A 24,361-nucleotide genomic window follows, 5' to 3' on the forward strand; every position below is an offset into this window, starting at 1 on the left:
GAGCTCCAAGATTAGAAATGGCTTCCACTCGCCCTTCTTTCCACAACTAACGAGTGACCAGCGTTTAGTTGTTGGAATAAGGGAAAGTGGAAGCTATGCGCCGTATTGGAGCTCGTTCGCTGGCGTGCTCCCGCGCTGCTACTCGGTAGTATCAAAAGGTGTGTTCAGGCGACCACATATATACATAATTACCTGTAACTGTGTACAGAATGCTGATGCGGACAAATTAGCGTAAGGAATCGTTAAGTTTTGTTTTTATTCTATTATGGCTCATTCCCACACCGGTGGATTGCCGCGACTTGGGTGGTATCGCAAGGGAAACGGATTTACCTAAAGCAACGAAAATTTTCAGGAAGACATTAATGAGGATGACGATGATGATGATGATGTGTCTTCCCCTTTGTGATGAAAAGTAAACCTCCCCCTCGTCCTCCTCCTCCTCACGAAGAACAAGAACATTCGACAGGTGAAGATGAAAAAGAAGGCAAACGTGCACGCGCTACTAGAAGAAGAAGAAGAAGAAAGGGGGAAGGCGTACTGGTTGCTGAGTGAGCAGCTGCGCAAGTCAGCCGTTCTTCAAGGAAGCTGCAAGGATGTCGTCCATCTTCACACGCACTCGGAGTGAGTACGAAGCCGTGTGAACTGAGCGTGAAATATTCCGTACCAATAATGTTGTCGTTCGCTTACAGGCGACACCAGCACGTTAAGGTAAGTATACCTCCTACAAAGGCAAGCATCACTGCTGCTCTACGATTTTCGGAAGCACATCAGAAACAGTTACGTCGTTTCGGAACATGGATATGCGAACTCCGATGCGCCACTCGAAGGTGTCTTGGTGTCGGTGTCGTTTTGATTCACTTTGATTTGTCATGCTGTAATCTACTGCAGGCTTGACAAATCAGTTCTTCGAAATCCCGCAAAGGGGAAGTAGGGTTGTGAAAGGGAAAACTGACAGGCATTCGTTTGTAGCACAGAGCTGTACAACGAAATCCATGCGAATTTCTCAGCAAGTGAAGCTTTCTAGTGGGCGTCCTGTCCCGGCGATCGAACCCGGGACCAGTGCCTATCCGGGGCAGTCGCTATACCAATTGAGCTAATCAGCTAGCAGTTGGCAGCGCGAGGGCGAATTAGTAGGCAACTCGAACCACTTGGACTCTTCCATGGGCGTCGGCAGGATTTTGTCTGCGAGGTTGTAAACCAGTGTTGCACCGCAATGGGGAGCGGGTGAGGGAGCGCGGGTGGGGCTTGCAGGCAGTTGCTGGCGTAGCCAGGAGGGGGAGAGGGGGGGAAGTGCTCCCTTTGCACCCCGCTGCCGACGCTCCATGCGACGAATATGATTTGTCATATTAACGCGACAGCATTAAAGAGCTTGTTTCGCAGAAATTTCGGTGTCAGTGTCGGCGGCGGCGTCTTTGGTTGTGAGCGAAAAATCAGCGTTCGTCAGTGAGCGAAAATGCGAGGTAGATGCAAATAACGGTGAACTATTTATATACACACACATCTTGGAGTTTCTTCAGCGGCTTCATTATCACCCGCGAGATGGCGCAAGGGGCCCACGGGGCGCGCTTTTAAACAGCATCGCCCCGCCGCGTGGCCGTGTTTCGTCGCGCCGCATGCATGGATATTGTAGCCGGATGGCGTCCGCACTTTGGCTTTTCTTGCGGCGCGGTTCAGGTGTCGACCGCGAAGCGAATCCAGGCACGCGATTGGGAAAGGCGATACGAACACGGTCCGATTACGCTATCGCGTGCTACTCTTGAAAGCGAAGCTCAAGCGTCCTCCAAGTTTTTCAGTGTCCAAGTGCTTCGAGTTGTCCATTCTTGAAGATAAGTAATAAAAGCGGGCGTTATGTGCAAGAGTGATGGCATCCGGCCTTCAAGTGCGGTTCACGTGTGCGCAGTTTCATGTCCAACTCCGGGGACACGAGGACCATAATCGTGCTCACCTGGTCTGCTTTTATCCTCGTGTCGCTAATCGTCGTCTTGGTCTACGCCGGAAGCGCCCTGAAACATGGTAAGCTACATGGTTAATGGTACCTTGATAAAGAACAGTGCTGATTAGCGACATTGTAAAGCGCTGTAATTAAAAAAAGACTGGTTAGTTTCGTCTCGATCACTGTCTCATTCATTTTATGACATTCCCCTCCAAGAACGAGTAAGCTGTGCCGAGGTGAGATCCCCTTTTATTATAATTTATAACAGGTGGATGAACTGTTGGGTAAAAAGTGGAAACATTACAAATGAATTTAAAAATGGTTTTCTCATAGTTGCATCGTCGAACATGCGGTTCTTTTTTTGTTTTTGCAGACATGATGACACAAAGTAAGTACTCGATGTGCTTTTGTTAATACGAAGTGATCCACCATACTAAGTGCGTGCTGCAGTGCTTCAGCCATAGCTCGCATGTGCACTTTATTGTCGTACAACTAGAAATGGGAAATATCATGAAATCTCGTCTTTGTTGTGCTTAGACTCCCACTCACTCACTCACTCACTCACTCACTCACTCACTCACTCACTCACTCACTCACTCACTCACTCACTCACTCACTCACTCACTCACTCACTCACTCACTCACTCACTCACTCACTCACTCACTCACTCACTCACTCACTCAATCAATCAATCAATCAATCAATCAATCAATCAATCAATCAATCAATCAATCAATCAATCAATCAAGTACAAATTCAGGGTAGGTTAAATAAGAAAATGATTTAACTTTTAAAGTAGATAGCCAATTTTTAATCTTCTCAACCACACAGCTCTGTCCCTCAAAGCATTGCACGAGCACACGAGAATTGCGCTGAGGGGTAATTGTGCTGAGAGCATTCACAACGTCCCTTAACATATCCCTGTCGAGAATACCTCCTCACCTTCGTACAACACCCGTCTGAAGCTGGGTCAGCTTCCGACTTCAACTCTGTAATCATCTAGGAATCCCTTTTATCCAATCTTATGGCCAGGCTGAAAATATACGTTGCTCATCTATAGGTGTCAAAGGGACACTAAAAAGCAAAACGATTTTTCTCGTATTAGTAAAGTACTCTTTCACGATACCAAAAACACCACGCTTACTGCGAGAAGACACTTAGTAAGCGAGAAAACGCGAAAAAACAAAATGTGGGTGGCGACGCCACCTTGAAGTTTCCGCACCATTTGCCGTGACGTCACATGCTTTGACGGCGCCTACTATGGACTACGTAGTTCCTAATCAGTAAAAATGAATTGCATTGTCCTCTGAGGGGGTCATAGACTCAACATACCAAGTTTGGGAGTAATTTTGTTCAGCCAATGATGCCAAAATACAATAACTACGCTTTGAAATCTGTGACGCGGAGAGATTTCGGCGCGAAATTTAAAAAGGGAAACTTTTAGCTTCATTTTCTCCTCTATTAATAAACCTATGATCGCGAAATTAACGACATTAGAGTTCTCAGAGCACAATTTATCGGTCTGAACCGATTCATTGTTTCTCTTTAGTGTCCCTTTAAATAAGGAAGTTTCTTCTGTTTCTCCCTCGACTGCAGCACTTAACGAGACGCCGCAATACAAGCTTTACGGAGCGTACTCGGCAGGTAAGCGCTTTCCTTGCCTAAAGTAGTACGTGGTTATTCAGGCGGGTATTGCACATGACACGCGCACTTGTTTTTCTTTCCATTGTGAACGGGTTTTCCTGACTAAACTGCTTGCATGTGTTATCGCTCTGCGCAGGCCACGTCAGAACGCATGGGAACTTTAATGAGTGTTGCAGTTAAGGCTGGAAGTTGGGCTAGTTGGTTTTGACTTAAATACATTTCGCCAGCGAGATTAAGACACTGACGAAGAAAGGCGCACGCAGGACGCTCGCTAGACTTCAAATGAGCCTCACGTTGATGTTTAGCGAGCGTCCTGTGTGAATCTTTCTTCGTCCGTGTCCTGTTGTATATGGTAATATAATTTATGGTGTTTTACGTTCCGGATACATGATATGGATATGGTTGAGACACGCCGTCGTGGATGGCTCCGGCAAATTTCGACCATCTGGTGTTCTTTAAACTGCACTGACATCGCACAGTACACGGACCTCTACCATTTCGCTTCCGTCGAAATGCGACCGCCGCGGCCGGGATCAAACCCGCGCCATTAGGGTCATCATCCGAGCTGTTTTCGCTGGTGAAATGTGTTCGCGAGCTCAAATGTTCTGATAAGATTATGCACGCCACGCGATCACTTCTAACGTCGCGAGCATCAGCGATAACGCTGGAATGTACGATGACGCATGTACAAAAGCCGACGCGTTTCACCGAAGATCAGATTACTGACGACCGGGCTCTACGCTGTCATTGTACTGTTATATATTGAGCTTTCCATCTGCTGCGTGGATTTAGAACGACGCAACACAGGCAGACGAAAAGACGAATGATTACACGAACACAAGCGCAGTGTTCCTTCTGCTGGGCACAAGTTATCACGATAAATCAGTCTTTGCCGCTTTTACTGCTTGGTTCTTGACCGTCACAACCACGTGATAATATGCTATGCAGTTGGTGCCGGCCTGAACAGCCGCAAGCGCGAGCTGAAGACGGGCCCATGCACCGACATCAACGAGCAGAAGTTCCTGGCGTACTTCGACTACGAGCTCAACCTGTGCTCGCGCTTCCTGGGCGACTTGCGCTACTGCCTCGTCGGCGACAACCGCTTCGAGACGAGGGACGACTGCAGGCGCGCTTGTATCTCGCCCGGTAAGCATGCAGCGAGATGAGGTCGTCGTTACGTCGAATCACACTATCGGATTTGGTACCTTATCAGTGGAGACCGGATTTTAGGCAAATGTCTGTTTTGTTCCTTGCGCTCCTATCGCGCCACCTTGATATATGAGCATGAATTAGAGGTTAAGAAGGGCTTTTATAGTGCTTTTATAGTGCCTATAAATGCCTATTTTTGGCGTTTGTGCTTAAATGCTTACAAATGCCTATAAATGCCTATTTTCAACATTGGCGCCTATACGAACACTATTTAGCCTCAAGTTTCACTCCAGGGTGCAGTTTGAGACCGTTATTCACGTTACCGCGCATCACTGACTGTTCGGAACTATGGGGTTCAACCTAGTCCTCTAGTTCAACCAGCTGCCGGAAACAACCGCTAGCATCAACGAAGTGGGACAGGCCGACGAGCATTCGTCGCCGCACTGACATGACGCGAGCGGTTGACGAATGCGAGACCGCGGAGAGCCGTCAGGAGAAAGGAGAGTGAAGTGCGAAAAAACAAAGAAAGATGGGATGTGCACGCAGCTTTTGTTTTGTTTGTAATTTACTTTCTCAGGTGTTCATTGCAGTAGCGTAGGCATAAATGTCTTTCGGTTCGGAGGAGGGAGGGTTCAACTATACATCATGTATGTTCGTACGTGCGTTTGTATGTGTGCGTGTATATATACTCATGCAAAACTGAAAAGTATCGGAGGGGAGGGGGGTAGCCAGGCCCACCCCGGCCTGGCTACGCCAGTGGTTCACTGCCAGGGGCATTCGACTCGGTCAAGAGGAGGAATCCGTCTCTTCTGGTCTTTTAGCGATCTAGCTATCTGCTCCTGCTATCTCAGTCATGCCGAAAAGACACCCAGGAGTGTGTTGATTCGACAGTGAACACTTGACTCACCGTGCAGAACGCGGGAGAGACCGTGTTCTGGGAACCGAGCGAGACAAAGCATAATTGCACGGTTATGTTCAACTGTTGGCGCCCCTGTGCCCTCTTAAGGAATAACATTTTTGTTTTCTTTTGTCGTATATAGAGGTCGCGCACGTCTTCGTTTGAAATTATTTGCATTTATGTGAAACATTTATTGTGCCTATATTTACTATTTTGGAAGCTTAAAAACGTTGTTTTGCCTGCCTATTTTTTGGCGCCTAAAACGAGCTTTTTTAATGCCTAAAAAATCCGGCCTCTATTTATCGGTGAATTGCTTAACCCATGCTTATGAATCGCGAAAAAACACAGGTAGGAAGCAGAGATACACACAGGACAAGCGCTTTCCTGTGTACGTCTCTGCTTCGTCCCCGTGTTTTTTCACGCTTCAATCAGTTCATGCTAATGCATGAACTGATTCCAACTAGGTCAAATAGTTGTGGTGATGCTTTAACCATGCAAACCGGCTTCTGCGGTATCACCTGCCACGGTGGTCTACTTGTTATGGTGCTTGACCGCTGACCCGAAGGTCGCGGAATCGAATCCCGGCCGCGGCGGCCGCATTTCGATGGAGGCTTGTGTACTTAGGTTTAGGTGCACGTTAAAGAACCGCAGGGGGTCAAAATTTCCGTAGCCCTCCACTACGGCGTCTCTCATAATGATGTCGTGGTTTTGAGACAAGAATATTATTAGCTTCTGTGGTATCGAAGAGACGGGAGCGCAATGTCGCCAAAGGACATTAAAATTAAAAACGCAGGTTTTGGGCCCGAATTCAGTTGGCGCAGTAATAGCAGTAAAACTAGATCTTATATAGGCGTTTGAAGACATGGATCCGCCGTTTACGGCTCCTGGCGATTCGCTGTAATCGGTTACGCTTCTAACCTTTACGGAAATACGGTGTGGCTGAGAAGAAAATGCTGAAACTCGAGCGAGGGCACTCTGGCCATGGAGCGCACTAAGACTTAGGTGGCTTCTCTTGATTCGCGCGTTGCTCATCACAGTAAGCGCAAGCGTCAACGTATACTCCGCTTCGCTGCGTACGAAGTCGGGTAAACTTGTTCGTGTTCGAAACGTGGCCAGAGGGTAAATAGAACGACGAAGAACGAAATAAAATAATAGAACGACAAAGTGCGGGTGTGCCGAGGGATATAGTCTGTATATAGTGTAACACGACAACCACTTTGTTCCTTAAAAAAAAATTTGTATACTCTATTCTGTTGTCCTGTTGTAATATTTACGTGTGGCTGCCTCAACGATAGTCTGCGCGAGTCTTGGAGAGCTTTAAAGGGCACTGCATGTTCGCATTTGCAGCAAAGTGTTCCACATGCGGCTGCATTCCGGAAATTTGTAGCACGCGCATCGTGCTCGCGCATAATGATTCCTGCGCAAGGCAGATAGCTGAAGCGTTTTCCATCTGCAAAAATATTGACAAGTGTATAAGTACCCCGTCGTTAGCGCTGCTGGATTGTGAAGTGTCATTTTTGGACAACACGTGACGATGCCAGTAGGCCTTTTAGTTTTTGTATTTAACTGTAGGTTGTGCGCAATCATGTGTGTTCTTTTTCCGTTTGAATAAAGTGTTCCGTTCAAAGCCAGCGCTTGGCTTTTGCAGTCTCTCCTCATTATTTAATAATACTGCAGGCTAATGCTTTTGACCAAGCAGGACGGGCATTACTACAAGGAAAAACAAAATACAAACACGCGTAAATAATGACGCATAAAAGGAACATAATGCACAAAAAGAAGCAGGGATCGCATCGCCAAAACTCGCAGAGGGGGTTTGTCAAATCAGCCATAAAGTCATTTGACTCTAATACACCAATCGAATGGGAATCCCACTCGATCACCGTTCGAAGGATAAAACCGTACTTGTAAGCGTATGTTTCATAGAAAAAAAAAAAATGGGCGAAAGCAAATATTCGTGACTGTACCTTGTTCTCGTTGAGGGCTTTGTCTCGTCTTTCGCGCTGTTTATACACGAATAAGGCACATCCTCGTGAAAATTTAAAAAAAAGTAAGCCGTAGTATTCTGGTGTGTCACAAACTCTGTTTTTATTTTAGTCTCCTGTACATGTCTGTCGAGGAACGGTCCTCTGTGGAGACGCTGCTAACGTCCCCCCCTCCCCCCGCCGTCTTGAAGGTTTTAATAAACTACCGATGCATATTTTTCGGATCGTGCTTGTTCATGTTGTTTATTTGCTTGCACTTGTTATAATGTACTATCGCGATAGAAAGAAACGCGAACAGTGCGGCATGCATACCCGCTCCGCTGTTCGCTTTCCAAGTGGTTGTAACCTATCTGGCAATACAGGTGCACTAACAGAGTCATCCGTGATACATTCAAGCACGAGATTAACGTTCTTTCATTACCGCCAAGCTAAGAGCGCGATAAAAAGAGTCAGTTTCGCCGCAAGGGCGAAGCAATAAATGCGATGGCAAGAAAAGCGGATGGACTCGCTGCTACGCTGCAGAAACGCAACTACCGCGCGAGCAGACACCGGAAGGGCAAGGTTCTCCCTGCGCAAATATTAGAAGGAGCGAGCGAGTTGGCCGACGACTTTTAAACGCGCCCGTTGCGCTCCTCGCGCCATCTCGCTAGTAAGCGGTAAAGGGTATGTATATAACGCTCGCCGTTAGCTATCTGAAGGATCTGCGCTTTGTGGCGTAGTGGTTAGCGCCACGCGTTGAGGACTGAGATGTCGATGGTTCGATTCCGCTCTTCGGAAGAGTTTTTCTGAACTGTTTTTCTTTGGGATATATATATATATATATATATATATATATATTGTTAAGACGTTTATTGACGGCGAGATTGACGGCGACGATGCACAACGACAGAGCGCAGACTCGCAGACTCTCACGAGCACGAGGGGCGCGCTCTCCGAGGATAGGCGAAGAGGGTGACCCACTAGGAGGCGCTTGAGAGGACGACCCATTAGAGCGTTCCAATGCTTCTCTACAATTACCCCGGGTACGAAAAGGGAGCCGCCTGGCGACCTAACAGCTGGTCACTATGAGCGGGTCATGGTAGGGCTTGAGGCGCTCCACGTTGACAATGTCGCGCCCTCGACGGCGCATGTCGGAAGATGGTTCAATAGGTTCAATCAGGTAGTTGACCGCGGATGTGCGTTCGACGACACGGTAGGGGCCTTCGTATTTTGGTAGTAGTTTGGAAGAGAGGCCAGTTGCAGTGGTAGGAACCGAGAGCCATACGAGCGCTCCAGGGAGGAACGTGGGTGCAGAAGTGTTGGTGGCACTGCGAATGCTCTTCTGCCGCTCTTGGTCCTGCGTAGTGAAGGTCCTGGCTAGCTCGCGACACTCCTCAGCAAGTCTGGCTGTGGCAGAAATAGGCGCACACTCCGATCGATCCGGCGTGTATGGAAGGATTGTGTCGATTGTGTGCGACGGGTGCCTGCCGTACAATAAGAAAAAGGGTGAGAAACCAGTGGTGCTTTACGGGGCGGTATTGTAGGCGTGGGTGACGAAAGGCAGAATCGAATCCCAATTTGTGTGATCGGCGGCGACGTACATCGATAGCATGTCGCCGAGCGTGCGGTTAAAGCGTTCGGTGAGGCCATTCGTCTGCGGGTGGTAAGCAGTAGTTTTGCGGTGAACAACGTTGCACTCTTTGAGGATGGCTTCGACGACTTCCGACAGGAAGACACGGCCTCGATCGCTGAGCAGCTCCTGGGGTGGACCGTGGCGAAGCATGAACCGGTGGAGCAGGAAGGAGGCTACATCGCGCGCTGTAGCCGCGGGGAGGGCGGCAGTTTCGGCGTATTGCGTAAGGTGGTCTACAGCGACGATGGCCCAGCGGTTACCAGCCGACGCCAGAGGAAGTGGCCCATACAAATCGATGCCAACGCGCCCAAACGGCCGGTCAGGGCAAGGTAAAGGCTGTAGACCTGCTGGCGACTGGTGCGTTGAAGCTTTGTGGCGCTGACAATCGATGCAGGAGCGAACGAACTTCTGCACGTAGCGGTACATCCCTCGCCAAAAGTACCGCTGGCGAATGCGGTGGTATGTTTTCGATACCCCAGAGTGCGCACACTGCGGATCAGCGTGGAACGATTCGCATATGTCAGAACGGAGACTGCGGGGTATTACTAGTAGCCACTGGCGGCCGTCGGCGTTATAATTGCGTCGGTGAAGGAGGTCGTCGCGAATGGCGAAATGATGGGCTTGACGACGCAACGCGCGAGTGAATGGTGTTGCCGATGGATCAGTGAGCAAGTCTATCAGTGAAGCGATCCACTGATCCTTGCGCTGTTCGGTAGCGATGGTGTGAATGTCGATGGAAGAAACGGCATTGTGAGACATTGAGCTGTGGGTATTGTCGTCAGGCAAGGGGGAGCGCGAGAGTGCGTCGGCGTCAGCATGCTGGCGTCCGTTGCGGTACAGCACGCGGATGTCGTAGTCCTGTAGGCGAAGTGCCCAGCGGGCGAGGCGGCCTGAGGGATCCTTCAAGGATAGTGCATGGTGGTCGGTGATGACATCAAATGGGCGACCATACAAATAAGGTCGGAACTTCGTAAGGGCCCAGATAATCGCCAGGCATTCCTTTTCGGTGACGGTGTAATTAGTCTCGGCTTTGGTAAGCGTACGACTTGCATATGCCACGACATATTCAGGGAACCCTGGCTTGCGCTGCGCAAGGACAGCGCCAAGGCCAACACCGCTGGCGTCCGTGTGTACCTCTGTAGGGGCCGTAGGGTCGTAGTGGCGTAGTATGGGAGGCGACGTCAACAAACGACGGAGCTTCGCGAAAGCTTCGTCGCACTCTGACGACCACGAATTGAGCGGCCCATTACTTCCGAGGAGCTTCGTCAGCGGCGATATGATAGTCGCGAAGTTTCGAATGAAGCGCCGAAAGTAGGAACACAGTCCTACGAAACTGCGCAGTTCCTTGACGGACGTAGGTTTGGGGAACTCGGTCACGGCCCGAAGCTTGGCTGGATCGGGGAGAATACCGTCCTTGGACACGACGTAACCGAGTATTGTCAGCTGCCGTGCTGCAAATCGGCACTTCTTTAGATTCAGTTGCAGACCGGCCTCGCTCAAACGCGTCAAAACATGCCGCAGGCGTTGAAGATGCGTGGAGAAGTCCGGAGCGAAAACAACGACGTCGTCGAGGTAGCATAAGCATGTGTGCCATTTCAGGTTGCGCAGAACGGTATCCATCATGCGCTCAAAGGTGGCGGGCGCATTACACAGCCCAAACGGCATGACGTTGAATTCGTACAAGCCGTCGGGCGTGACAAAGGCGGTCTTCGGTCGAGCGTCATCAGCCATGACTTGCCAGTACCCTGAGCGCAAATCGAGAGATGAAAAGAACTCTGCGCCTTGCAGGCTGTCAATTGCGTCGTCTATTCGCGGTAGTGGATACACGTCCTTGCGAGTGATCTTGTTAAGTCGTCGGTAGTCCACACAGAACCGCACAGAACCGTCCTTCTTCGCCACAAGAACGACAGGAGACGCCCAGGGGCTGTTAGAAGGTCGAATAACATCGCGGCGAAGCATCTCGTCGACTTGCTCGTTGATTACACGGCGTTCTGTGGGAGATACGTGATATGGACGTTGCCGCAGTGGCGGCTGGGTGCCAGTGTCGATGCGATGCGTAACGGCGGACGTGCGGCCGAGAGAAGTTTGAGCGACATCGAAAGAAGAGCGAAATTCTTCCAACAGGCCCAGAAGCTGGGAACGCTGGACTGGCGTAAGGTTGTCAGCAATGGAGGAACCAAATACATCAGCGGGTGATGAACCAGACGTGGAAACAGCACCGAGCGTACTGGAACTGTGGCAGTGCATTTCATCTGGTTCGTCCATAACTTGTGCGTCTTCGAGGGGTTCCACGCTACCGAGACATTCCCCTTGCACCAACGTGACACTGTACGGGAATGGATTGATAACAAAAATAGAGGTGCTGCCCTGAGTGACTTGCACGGTCGCGAAAGGCACCAGCAAGCCTTTCCTCGTGCAAACACGGTCAGATGGCGAGAGGAGTGCAACGGTGTCGGAAAGACTTGCGCAGCAGACTGACACCGCCGTTGACGAGTTTGCAGGCACCTTGGTGTCGTCTTTGACATGTACCTTTCCCGCAGCCGATGGATTGTCTGCCGGCGTCCAATCAAGGAACGGTGAGAGCTCTATTTCGGCTGGTGCGCAATGAATGACGGCGTCGTGGAGGGAGAGAAAATCCCATCCTAGGATGACGTCGTGAGAGCAGGCTGGAATTATGATCAATTCGACGGCGTACAGGGCATCCTGAATAATGACGCGGGCGGTGCACACCGCTGTAGGGTGAATACTTTGGGCGCTGGCTGTACGGAGGGAGAGACCGGAAAGTGGCGTCGTCACTTTTCGCAGTAATCGGCTAAGTTTGGCGTCCATGACGGATACGGCGGCTCCAGTGTCGATAAGGGCAGATGCGCGAACACCGTCCACAAACATGTCTATCACGTTCGATGGGCTTCGCTGAGGGCTTTCGCAGTTCGATAGCGTCGCAGCCCTTGCCTCGTGGACTGCGACGACTAGTTTTCCTGGTCACGTGAGACCGGACGTGGCCGCATGGGCGACAGTGAGCGACGTCGTGGAGACGGTGACCGGCGGGTAGATGTTGCGGCGCGGGACGTCGGTGACATAGGCGGCGCTTGGTCATAATAAGGTCGGCTTGATTGGCTGGGGAGGGCTGATGCGACCCGAGGCGGCTCCATGCGATTGCAGTAGCGTGCGACGTGACCGGCGCAACCGCACGCGAAACAGATGGGGCGGTTGTCGGAAGTGCGCCAGCGGTTCGCGGGTCCCATCCATGTCGCAGAACGGGACGGACGAGACGGCTGCTGATATGAGGGCATTGTGGGCAGGAGTCGGGGCCTGGGGACGACGTCGACGTACGTAGGCGGCACAGCCGCGTCGAAGGCCTGGGGTCCGACGACGCGGCTTCGGCGTAACTTCGCGGTGCAGCCACAGGAATCGCTGGGGGCGGCCTGGCTACAGCTTGCGCGTAGCTTAGTGGCGCATGCACTGGAGGCGGTTGGTGGTATTCAGGAATGACCTCTGCGATTTCCTGCTGAATCGCTCGGCGGAGAGGAGGCAGGAGGGTGGTGGGCGGCTGGTCAACACGCTGCTGTGGAGCGAAAGCCAGTAGAGAGATCTGGCGGGCAATTTCCTCACGCACGAACGACTTGATTTCGGCGAGCAAGGTGGAGTGGTCGGAAATGGCCGACAAGCCCGCGAGATCAGCATCGCGTGATGGCGGTCGACGGGTCATCAAGCGCTGCCGGCGCAGCTCCTCGTAACTTTGGCACAGCGTGATGACCTCTGCCACTGTGCGAGGGTTTTTGGCCAGCAGCATGGTGAAGGCATCGTCGTCGATGCCTTTCATAACATTCCTGATTCTCTCAGACTCCGGCATGCTCGCGTCGGCTTTTTTGCACAAGTCAAGGATGTCTTCAATGTAGCTCGTGAACGATTCACCGGCCTGCTGTGCCCGTTCACGCAACCGCTGTTCGGCTTGCAGCTTACGGACGGCAGGGCGGCCAAACACGTCGACGATGGCGGTCTTGAAATCGGACCACGTCGGGAAATCGGATGCATGGTTGTTGTACCACATGCCTGCCACACCCGCGAGGTAGAAAACCAAGTTGCTCAGCTTGCCTGCTTCGTCCCATTTATTTGGGACACTCACCCGTTCGTAAATCGTGAGCCAGTCCTCCACGTCGGTGCCATCCGCGCCGGTGAAGACAGGAGGGTCACGGATGCGGGGGACACCGGAACAAGCGGTCGGAGCAGGAGGCGGCGTTTGCTGAGCGGCGTCTTGCGGCATGGTAGATGGCACGGTACGGGATCGAAGCTCCAGGGGCATCGAATGGAGACCGAAGTTGTGGTGACGGTACAGCACTCTCCACCACTTTGTTAAGACGTTTATTGACGGCGAGATTGACGGCGACGATGCACAACGACAGAGCGCAGACTCGCAGACTCTCACGAGCACGAGGGGCGCGCTCTCCGAGGATAGGCGAAGAGGGTGACCCACTAGGAGGCGCTTGAGAGGACGACCCAATAGAGCGTTCCAATGCTTCTCTTCAATATATATATATGTATACGGAGGATGACTGCGGTGACGGCGACGGCAAAAACCAGCCGAGAGTGTCCATATCGGATTGCATTTTGCGCGAAAAACACGATCACGAAGGGAAGAACCACGAGACGAGCGCAGACTAACAACTGAAGGTTTATTGTCAGAAACCACACATATAAACAAAAAGAAAAAGGACAGACACGTGGTTATATGTGTGGTTTCTGACAATAAACCTTCAGTTGTTAGTCTGCGCTCGTCTCGTGGTTCTTCCCTTCGTGTTCGTGTTTTTCGCGCAAAATGCAATCCGGAATGCATTACCAAGTCGCCCAACACTCAGTTCTTCTAAACTGTCCGTATAATTGCTATCGCAATAAAACAAATGCGAACATCGCTGTTCGCGTTTCTTTCCGTCGGCCCTGTACATCGCTTTTCCTCTTGGTTTATGACGCAGAATTCCACCGAGCGATTTTTGTGATGTTTTGACTTGTTTGGGAATATTGCCGACTGCTTCCTATGAAAAAGTGACTTATGGGGTCGTCGAACTGCTTCCGCAGAGTTTTTTTCATAGGCTACCACGTGCAAACAACTAAAAAAGTATTAAGCTTAGACGTACCTAAGCTTGAAAATAGTAATTATTTACTATTTGTAATTATTTACTACCCGCCATTGCGATTCCGCTCGCTCGAGAGTTCTTAAGTTTTGTTTTCGAAGCACTAGAGCAACCTCTCGTAGGATGAACCTGTTGGAATATTCAAGAAATGAAGCAGTAGCATAAGAAATGCGGCGCAGGTGAGGTAATAACAAGAATTGTTACACGGTGCACGTAGGAACCAAGAGTAAACTTCGCGCGCAAATAATATGAAGCAGCAACCAGCGCCATCTCTCGCTTGTCTCATTCAAAGGTGCCTGTTATTGTTTCAGCCGTTCTCGCAGAGAGGGCGCCACCAAAGTGCGGCTACCGTATTAGCGCCGCTCTAGTGACAAGCATAAAGGAACCAGATTGGCTCTTTATAAAGTTGCAGGTGCGCTGCACTACCGGAACTCGTATGCTGCCGCGCATTCGACTCTGATCTGAATTTGTTCGTTGAACATTTAGGGGGAAAGAGTGGGAAGTGGGGAACATACTGCCACATGTGCACGGATATTCAAGCTCGGAAGCTGCAAAGGGGCGGCGCCAGGGGTTTTTTTTTTTTACTTGGGATGCGGAGAGAGAGAGAGAGAGAGAGAGAGAGAGAGAGAGAGAGAGAGGATGAGATCTGGGCATCGAGGACAATTTAGTTAGTTCGCGGGATTAGGGGGGCAGGGAGCTTAAACGTAGTGTTTTGACAGCGCTGTGCGCGTCTTCTTCTGTACTGTTGTTTTTTGCGCTGTTCCTTCAAGCATGTATACGAGCAACAAGCCCAACTATCCGCAGTTTTGACGATGTCTGCCGTTTGAGGTGGGGCCGGGGGGGGGGGAGGCAAAGGGGGGAAGGCGAATATTGGGAAGAGGGGGCTGCCCCCCCCCCCTCCCCCATGCCCCCTGGCGTCGCCCATGAACTGGCAAGGCATCGGTGATGGCATCGGTGATGGGAGATACCCTTCAGACTCGAATTGCGCTTAACTGCCGAGAAAAGTGTTACAGAAATGCACATGAAGGCGCTGCAGATTTCAGGGAAAGTTAAGGAAGTTACGACAACGCTTCGTACATTTTCTCATCAGTAGTGAGTGTGTAGTCACTAGTACTGACGCGATATCAATGAATTTGCCGTAGATCTACATTTATTTACTGTACAGTAACATATAGATTTAGGGCACACCAATTCATGTCGTATTTCCTTTTTGCTTTGATAAAGCATGGTGTCCCTAGCTAAGAAGATTCGATACAAAGCTCTACAATATGGACCTGGCGTTTGCCTCGCCTCGCTTCTTTACCTTCGTCTTCTTTTCTCCCGTCCCCAAGCTCTTATGTCGAAGGGCTCCGACCTGGTCACCCTTTCATGTTTCTTTTGATCTTGTGACCCTACATAGAAAACAATTACGATTAAAAACATAAGCTTTATCCTTGGATGGCTATCATAACGACAGAATAAAAGCCAGAATAGTTGGCCCTTAGACCGCTTATACTGCCTTTCTACGTAAAACTAGGTGCGTTGTTTGAACATCTGGGTTGTGTGGATGGTGTTTCTCGGCGATTTTTTTTTTTCGTTCGTTTACGGTACATTTCCTCCTGGGGCTTTATGTTCCCTTTCACGACCTTGAAATTTTCTGAAAGGTTTAACTCATGGTCTGCCTGAAGATGCAAGCTTTTCCAAAAGAACAGAATTGTGAACAGAATCCTGAGCCACTGGAGGTTAAAGCCAAATGCCATGCTTGATCCTCTCGAGACTATCGTACGTATACTCCACATGGAAGATTCTGAATGCTCAATATGTTGAATGCATAACAAATAGTCGCTGTTGTCCGATTCGTTTTTCGATTCGAGAATTTCTTATTTGTAGTTATACTTTATTTGTTTCTCTCGTATATGCAAGGCTTATAGAATCAAAACGGAGAAAAATAAAACACTTATCCTCCGTATAACTTTATCTACACAAAACTTAAACACGTGTTCTCTAGAATATCTAGCTTAGAGGGATCTTCACTTGCTATCACACTGGATCCGCCTTTGCTTTGCTTTTATGGTTTCGTTGTTGCCTCCTGCTTCTTCACCTGTCATTCATGCAATCTCATTATATTGCATTCTTGCATTCATGTTATTTGTATTACACTCTAAGGAAACAAAAAAAAAGATTACCTGTTACACTTCTTGGTGAGCATCTTTAAAGCATCTTCTTGGTGAGCAACTATCTTTAAAGGTACTTTCTTTCGGCGAGTTTTAATTTTCTTTTCGAGGCGCTACTCTAAAAACAACAAGAAAAAAAAATAAGTTAACGTGTGTCGGTTGGTTTTCAATAAGGCTGTGTCAGACAAACAAAAGCGAGCCCTTAATAAATTACCTTTCTTTCGCTCATCTTTAATGAGAGTTACATATCAGAAGAGTGGCTTGCTGGACAAGTTGCTGGGCGAGTTGGCGGGAGACTTATATATGTGGCAAGTAGGGGCTCACCAAAGAAGAGCAACTGGTAACCTTTTTCCCCTTAAAGTGTAGGTGGATATTTCCCTAGCTTGTCACATATTCACTATAATGAATAAAATCCAGGTCAAACATCCGTTACGTACTCACTTACATTTTTGCGATGCCCGATGTGGGTGGACCTTGTAATGTTGCCATTGGTTTTCTTCCTTTTGTCATAGTCCTAATGACCGTACTCTTGTACGCGAGCTAAGGTCTTGGCTCGTCTATGCGCATTTTGTCTATGCGTTATCATTATCTTAAAGTAAAGCCAACAAAAGACAGACTGCTCAGCTCCAGATGCTAATAAATGCGCCTGCGTTGCCGGCATGTTTAAGGAACGACAAGGTTCATGGCTCCAAGTGCACAGTCGAGAGCGATATGAAAGAGAACGCTGAGATTCTTTTCAAGAGGCCACAGTGGCTAAATGCATTTGCAAAGCGCGGTAGTATTCATAAGACGAGACATTGCGCCAGATTCGCATGCGCTCGTCACGGGTAATGGCTACGTAAGCACGAATTTGGTGTTCCCTTTCACATTGCTCTCGAGTGTATTACCGCGATGAAGAGAAACGCGAACAGCGGAGCGCGTAAGTGCCAGCACTGTTTGCGTTTCTTTCCATGCGAAGAGTGTGGCACTTAACACGCTCCGCTGCTCGCATTTCTTTTCAAGTGGTTGTAACCTGGCTGGCAATAAAAAGACACTACAATCATCGTTGATGCATTCAAGGACGGCTCTAGCGTATTTTTATTGCCCCCTATGGGTAGGAGTGCGATGAAAACAAATGCGAACTGCGGAGAACAACGCGCCGCGCTGTTCGCGTTTCTTTCCATCACCACTGTATATTGTTATACTCTCCGGTGTTCCCTTTCATATTGTTCACGACTGTACACTGTTCTGTCCCTGAGCGCAGCCTTCCAGAAGCACCGCTGCAGGGAGGTTCGCTTCGGTTTCTGCTTGGGGCCCGCCGACCGGGTGTACAACGTGGTTTTCAGCAACGGCCAGTGCCGCCTCACAAAGTCCATCCTCTGCCTCCAGGGGGACAACAAGTTCCTCAACCTCGAGGAGTGCCAGCAGTTCTGCTGCAAGAACTGTTAAGTGACTACTCCACGTTGATTCAACTTTTTTTTCTCACTGCACAGCGACCTAGGTTGATTGATTACCGTCGCTCGGTTACTCGGTTCCGTGCTCCTCAGTTGCACTAAAGGGCCAAATCACCACCGATTTTTTCGAAAGCAAATACTGTTGCTCCAAATGCGCGGCTGGTCAATAGCTCGTGCCGCTGGCGCGGCCTATAGTGACCGGATAGGCATGAATTCATGCGCGGCTACCTTTAAGACAAGTTATTTACGCGTATAATCTACGTAAACCATCAAAACAATGTTTTGATTTCAATGGCTGAAACGACAAGGCGTTTCACTCAGGGCAAAGTTAGAACCTAAATAATATTTCCTGAATCTTACAATGTGGTCTTTTGTATCCTTGGGAGACAATGTAATTAATTTTTATCGACAACTAATAATGTGTGCCTCAGCAGGCTCCGTCAGAATTTGAGATCCCGGTCAGCTGATGCGCGAACCTCAAGGCGTCATCGCCGCGTGTCTTTCCTTTTTGCACGTATTCTTTCTCACCAAACGCTTTCTCGAGGCAAGAATAGTGTTTTTGGTATTGTGAACTGGTAACTTACTAACGCGAGATCAGCAATTCTTGTTTTTAGTGTCCCTTCAACGTGAGCCAAGAATGTGCGAATTCCTCCTAATCGGAGTCGACGTGCGCTCCATACAGGCAACAGTGAGCACTGCTTGGCGCCGCCGCGGGAAGGCCAGTGCCTGTCGGCGGACCTCCGCTACCGGTTCTACTTCGACAACAGCACCAACCAGTGCCTGGTGCACCGCGGTGTCTGTCTCAAGGGTCGGAACCGGTACAGGACACTCGAGACCTGCGCCGAACACTTCCCTCTCAAGAGTGAGCGCAGGCTATAGTCTCGAAAATGACCAGTTTTCTTTCAGAGTCAATGCTGTCTTTTACCACGTGTGAAACGACACCATCGTTTTCGTACGTCGAATGCTTGACAACGTTTAGCATAATGTCATATAGCTCTCATGACATGTCTTACTCTCGCACCCGCGTTTAGAGCAAGCATATATGTAATCTGGATCCTATAGTTATCACCGGTCGGCACGGCCAGCGGATTCTGTGGGTTTGTTTACGTCACAGCATATGGCGCGCGAACACTGACGGCAAACATGTGGTATGGGGTGTGTTCCAATACTCACCGCAGACCGCTAACCGGAAAGCAGCCATCTTAAGCCCCATTCCGGGCTTTTTACTTCACCAAAAGCGCCATGATATTGCACGTGTGGAAAGGCCAATGTTAAAAGTCTATGATGGCGGCACTGCGATGACTTCTCGTCGTCTTCCAGTTCTCACGTAGCCGGCAGAATAGAGAGCTTCGCGAAGGCAGCATCTGAGACAAATTCGATGCAAGCTACTTTGCCGTCCAAACAAGATGGCGGTCGTACAAAAGGCTGGAAACTCTCCGAGAAAGTCGCCAGCTCAAAGCAACACGTGGCCATGACTTGTTAGGCGGTTATGATGTCAGTTAAGTTTACGTTTTCTCAGGTTTGGCCATGAAATAAGTTAAAAAGAGAGTAATATTGTGGGCTTTTCTCAGTCTCCTCTCGTTGACTCGACGAAGCGTCACGTCATACAGACGTCGTCCAAGCGCGTTCTATTATTCGGACGACTCTGGCTCGATGCCGTCTTCTAAGCTGTCAGCATAGACTGCTCCAGAATTCGAACAGAGCCATGGAATGACCGAGCGCTATCGTGGTCTCTCGTTCCGCCTTACTCGCAACCACCTCGCCAAAGAAGACCGCCCCCTACAAGCGGTAAAAAATGGGCGGTATATACGTTAGTCTTCTCATTTGGGCCAGGTAAGCAAACAATAACATAATAACGTATGAGTGTGTGTGCGCAGATCCGAGCGCGCGAGTAACGCAGTTCGATATGATGGCACGAATAAGAAGACTGGAGTCTGCAGCCAAGAGGTGATAAAGTTAGGATTACAGTATGACAGCCATCAAGAAACCTTCGACATATGACAGTGAAAGAGCGCAGAGCTATATAGTATGCATAACACATGTAGCCAAGTCGTTTGAAAACGAATAGGTCATTTACAACTACGAACTTTTGGAACGTTCCTGGCGGATGGTTTACGAGCCCGCATATTTTCCGCGTTTACCATTCCACATCTCGCGTTGCATCCGCTCCATATATAATGACATCCCTTTTCTTGTCGTCGTAAAAACACATATAGGTCGCAGAGCAGGATCGCGCAAGAAAATTTCGGGCTTTTCATTTCGCCAACAGCGCCATGATATCGCACGTGTCGAAAAGCCAATGTTAAAAGTCTATGATGGCGGCCGTGCGATGGCTTCTCGTCGTCAAATGACGCAAGTGGTCGAGGATTAAGCTTATTGGTATTTCGTTGTTGTAACAGAAGTTTAAAAACAGAATGGCAGAGTCACATTATACTTGACACCACCGTGTTGTAGGGAATGTTGCGAAGTACCAGTTTCTTGTCAAGCCAACCAATATTTCAAGAATTATAAAGATGTGATGTTGTTTATCGGCGCAAGGGCAGAATGTGGCCACCGAACGGCGTTACTATGAGTGTTGAGGTATCGATGACTAATGGTGTCTACAATGAAAAATCTAATATGGCTGCAGAGAGGCCCAAAATCAATATGTGCGCAGAAATATTTATATGTGCCAAGTGGGGTGATCTGTGGGCACAGAATGTTTATAAATGGGATCATAACATAAGAATGTAAATATATGTACGGAGCGCTCAGGCCCGTAGCTGGGGGGGGGGTGCCCTAGCCCCCTCCCCCCTCTCCTGAATTTTGGCGTAGGTGTTTTACCGCAATTAAATAATGAAAATAGATGTTTTTCCCCCCGCCCCCCTCCCGGCCCCCGTGAAATGTTTCTGGCTGCGGGTCTGGTAGCACTAATGCCTCACTCGGACCCTTGAACCCAATGACAGGGAAGCAATTTATTTATTGCAATTTTATACTGCCGCAGCCGTGGTCTCTGTTAAGAGGCTGTGATACGGATCGTCTGGGTAAAACGAAAAATTTTAAGAATTATCAAGCAGCCTTACGTTTTTCGAATTCATCGGCGCGGCTGTTTATTCGTGTGCTTTCAAACCGGCGCTGCACAACTGCGACAGCTCGGCGTTCTATAGGATGGCGGTGGTGCGCGCAAAATACCGAAAAAAACAAGAGAAGTCACGTTGCTATGTGTGGGTGTGCTATGGAATCGGAAGAATCACCATGCGCTAAACGCATGCGGCTTGAAAATTAAGAACTGACGCCTTGTTGTCGAGAACGAAACTGTATCGTTTGAGAAAGCTGACTATAATGAACGCTAAAGAATGGCGCATACAGTAACCAACGCGTTAATGAGCTCGTTTCAAAGAAACTCCGGTGTCGGTGTCGACTTTGGTGTGGCTGGTTGTGAGCGAAAAATTGGCGTTGTCCGTGAGCGAAACTTCGAGATAGATGCAAATAAATAATAAAAAAAATCTTCGGCCCGAGTGAGAATCGAACCCAGGACTCCTGCGTGGCAAGCAGGTGTTCTACCATGGAGCCACGCCAATGCTTGCAGCTGCTTCGTAAAGAAAAAAAAAACGCTATAAGAATGTCATGTAGTGGGTGGAGTCTCCTTAACGCATGTAATATTGCGTGGCAGAATCGTAGAATCACACCAGTCGTCAAAACGTGTGAAGTGCGCAACGAGTGGGTGGTCTAAAACTGTCCACCCATTACAAAGTGCGGAGCTGCGCAGGTGCGTGTGGCACTTTGCGGACGCGTAGTGGGTACTTGGCCAATTTGCAACATGAGTAATTGTGGCGTAGTGGGCGCTTCGCAACTGTACTTGCAGTACGCATTCTATAGGATGCTTTGAAACGGCTAATGTTGCGCGCACAAACGTTCATTTTCTTGCGGCACGGTTGAAGGTGATGCGCACGTGGTCCGATACGCTATCGCGTTCTACTCTTGAAGCGAAGTTTAAGCGTGCTCCAAGTTTTTTTTTTTTTTTTGCCGCATTGAGTGAAGCCGCCCAATTATCTGCGTCCGTGCTAACACCCGTTTGTCGTGTGTGCTTGCGCCCCCCCCCCCCCCCCAAAGAATTATGAATCTACACCAACTAGCCCGCCTATCTATACTCCCATGGAAATACTCCGCTTTTAAGACAATGCGTGATGACGTCTGAGCAGAGCCGCGGTTTCAAGGAGTGCGGAGTGGCTCTTGAGGAAGCGTATCGCGTTTCGCTGTCTCGCACTCGTCCTTAATAACACCCTCTCGGAAGGCTGTCCGAGGCACGTTCTATTAGCGCAGGGAATTCACATCTAGCGCTACCACCGCACAACTCGAGAACGCTATAGTTCGGCGCCTGCAACTAATGAACTCGACCTGCGCCTGCTTGTGTTGTTCATGCGTTGTTCACCGCTTTCACGCTGATGCAAATGAGGAACTCGAAGCCGGTATGCGGTCTATACGCTCAGTGAAGAGTGGCCGCAGCTCGTGTTTACGCTCAAACACTGCGGCCTTCGCTCTGCATACGCCGACCTCGCGCCAGCCCCGCAGGCTGTGTCCTTTGATCTCCGCGTGACGCACTGTTGATCGCATTGCACCTTCGATTTCCTTGGACATGTTTGGACTTCCGTCTAGAACCGGGGGAAGCACTCGCTTCCGCAATATATGCGTGCGGGTCACCTGAAGTAGCACGGCAGTCGACGAGCCATTGCTAACACATTCATCATCATCAGCTTGACTACGCCCACTGCAGGGCAAGTGCCTCTTCCACGTTTCTCCAATTAACCAGGACCTGTAAGTGCTGCGGAAACGTTATCCCCGCAAACTTCTTAATCTCATCTGCCCACCTAATTTTATCCGTCCCCCTGGTGCACTTGCCTTCTCTTGGAATCCACTATATTACTCTTAATTAGCGGCGGTTATTTTGCTTTCTCGCTACAAACATATCTACATACTAACATACAAATATATTTCCAGCTTATAATGAAAAGTTTGCGTCTTTTTGTGACGTTATGCGTAGAAATTTTTAGCCCCCACTGACACATCTTATAGTCCACGCAATACAGGAATAACTGTGTGGCTAGCGACTGCGAACGCGCTAGTAGGCACATATTGCGACCGTTTGTTCAGCGGCAAAGCATCAGAAACATTTTCGTATTCGTCGAAAGCACATTTAAACGTTGCAGTTATGGCCTGTATAAACTGCTCTTCACAGAAACATCGCGCCGCTTCGTTTACAAAAAAACTTGTAATGTCGTACAAAAAGATGCTTGCAATTTCTTTTCCTTTAAAAGAAGCTGTATCACTTGGCGAATAAAGCAACTCGTGATCATTGTCACAACGACGATAATGTGTAGGGTTTTTAAAATTAAATATTACTGGTAGATCGTCGAGTCAGAAACAAGTGTTGTACATCAAGCATGCTCCGGTCGAGCATTTTTTTTATTCTTGTCCTCCTGAATGAAGCCTGTAGACGCAATACGTCAGCGATTGATATCGCATGGATTAAAAAAAAAAGAGGAAGAAACGCTACACAATGCAGTCTTACAAGGCGAGATCACTAACTAATACTATTTTACATCTGGCTCTCGCAGGTGAGGACAGGCTTCGATGCGCCCGAACACCGTGACGTGGAGGATTAACGTTAGTTCTACTATCTACATCGTTTTTACTATTTTACTTATGGAATAAAATGTTGGTCAAATGAAATAAAATGCGACAGGCTGGTTCTGAGTGCCTCGATATGAACGAAATATGTAACCTTTGTGAGAATTATCTTGTGTGAAGCCGTTTAGTCTTTCAGTGAGTATGGGGAAACATAGGAAACTGCGCAGACAAAACGGTTTCCAAGAAAGGGCGCATTCCCAGAAGGTGAATTGCGGTAAGGTAGAAAGTTGGGCGCGTTGGAAAGGAGGCATACATGAAGACTTGGCACGTAGGATTAGCGAAGTTTGCGCCGATTTCGTATGTGCACCGCAGTTCGAGAACTCTGAGATCGCCACCGCGGTGTTATAGTGATTACGGGGCTTAACTGCTGACCCCAAGGCCGCAGTAACGAATCCCAGTCATTTAGATGAAGGCGAAATGCTAAAGGCCCGTGTACTGTGCAGTGCAGGTGCATGTTAAAGAGCTCGAGGTGGCTAAGATTTCCGCAGCCCTCCACTACGGCGTGGCTAATAATCGTATCCCGGTTTGGCACGTAAGACCCCTGAAATTATAATATTATGACTCTGAGATTCTTTGTGGATTTGGAGGCGACATGGGATGTCGTCAAACTTGTGCAAGGTACTCAGTACCCTTTCCTTTCTTTGTCATTCTGTAAACGCGAAAAAAAGGGAGAACAATTGTCTTGATTTGTTTAGGGTATTTATTTTGCATTTCGCTTCCGTCGTGGCCGGGAATCTAACCCACGTCCTCGATCTTG

General features: G+C 49.1%; 1 protein-coding gene across 1 annotated transcript; it reads left to right on the forward strand.

Annotated features, from left to right (window-relative positions):
* Nucleotides 1-472: 472 nt before the first annotated feature.
* LOC119381714 (papilin-like) lies at nucleotides 473-23,688 on the forward strand. The gene is made up of 6 exons (XM_037649480.2): nucleotides 473-621; nucleotides 2,307-2,321; nucleotides 4,465-4,724; nucleotides 17,748-17,927; nucleotides 18,620-18,799; nucleotides 23,532-23,688. The coding sequence occupies exons 1-6, from the start codon at nucleotides 473-475 to the stop codon at nucleotides 23,564-23,566; spliced, it is 819 nt and encodes a 272-aa protein (XP_037505408.1). The 3' UTR covers nucleotides 23,567-23,688.
* The last annotated feature ends 673 nt before the right edge of the window (nucleotides 23,689-24,361 follow it).

This window comes from Rhipicephalus sanguineus, chromosome 2 (assembly GCF_013339695.2).
Source record: "Rhipicephalus sanguineus isolate Rsan-2018 chromosome 2, BIME_Rsan_1.4, whole genome shotgun sequence".
Lineage (NCBI taxonomy): Eukaryota > Metazoa > Arthropoda > Arachnida > Ixodida > Ixodidae > Rhipicephalus > Rhipicephalus sanguineus.

Excerpts from the sequence above, each read along its gene's own strand:
- LOC119381714 (XM_037649480.2), top strand. The coding sequence starts at position 473 with ATGAAAAAGAAGGCAAACGTGCACGCGCTACTAGAAGAAGAAGAAGAA. Across the intron at positions 17,928-18,619 it reads GCAGTTCTGCTGCAAGAACT|GCAACAGTGAGCACTGCTTG; the intron begins GTTAAGTGACTA and ends CGCTCCATACAG. Across the intron at positions 18,800-23,531 it reads CGAACACTTCCCTCTCAAGA|GTGAGGACAGGCTTCGATGC; the intron begins GTGAGCGCAGGC and ends TGGCTCTCGCAG.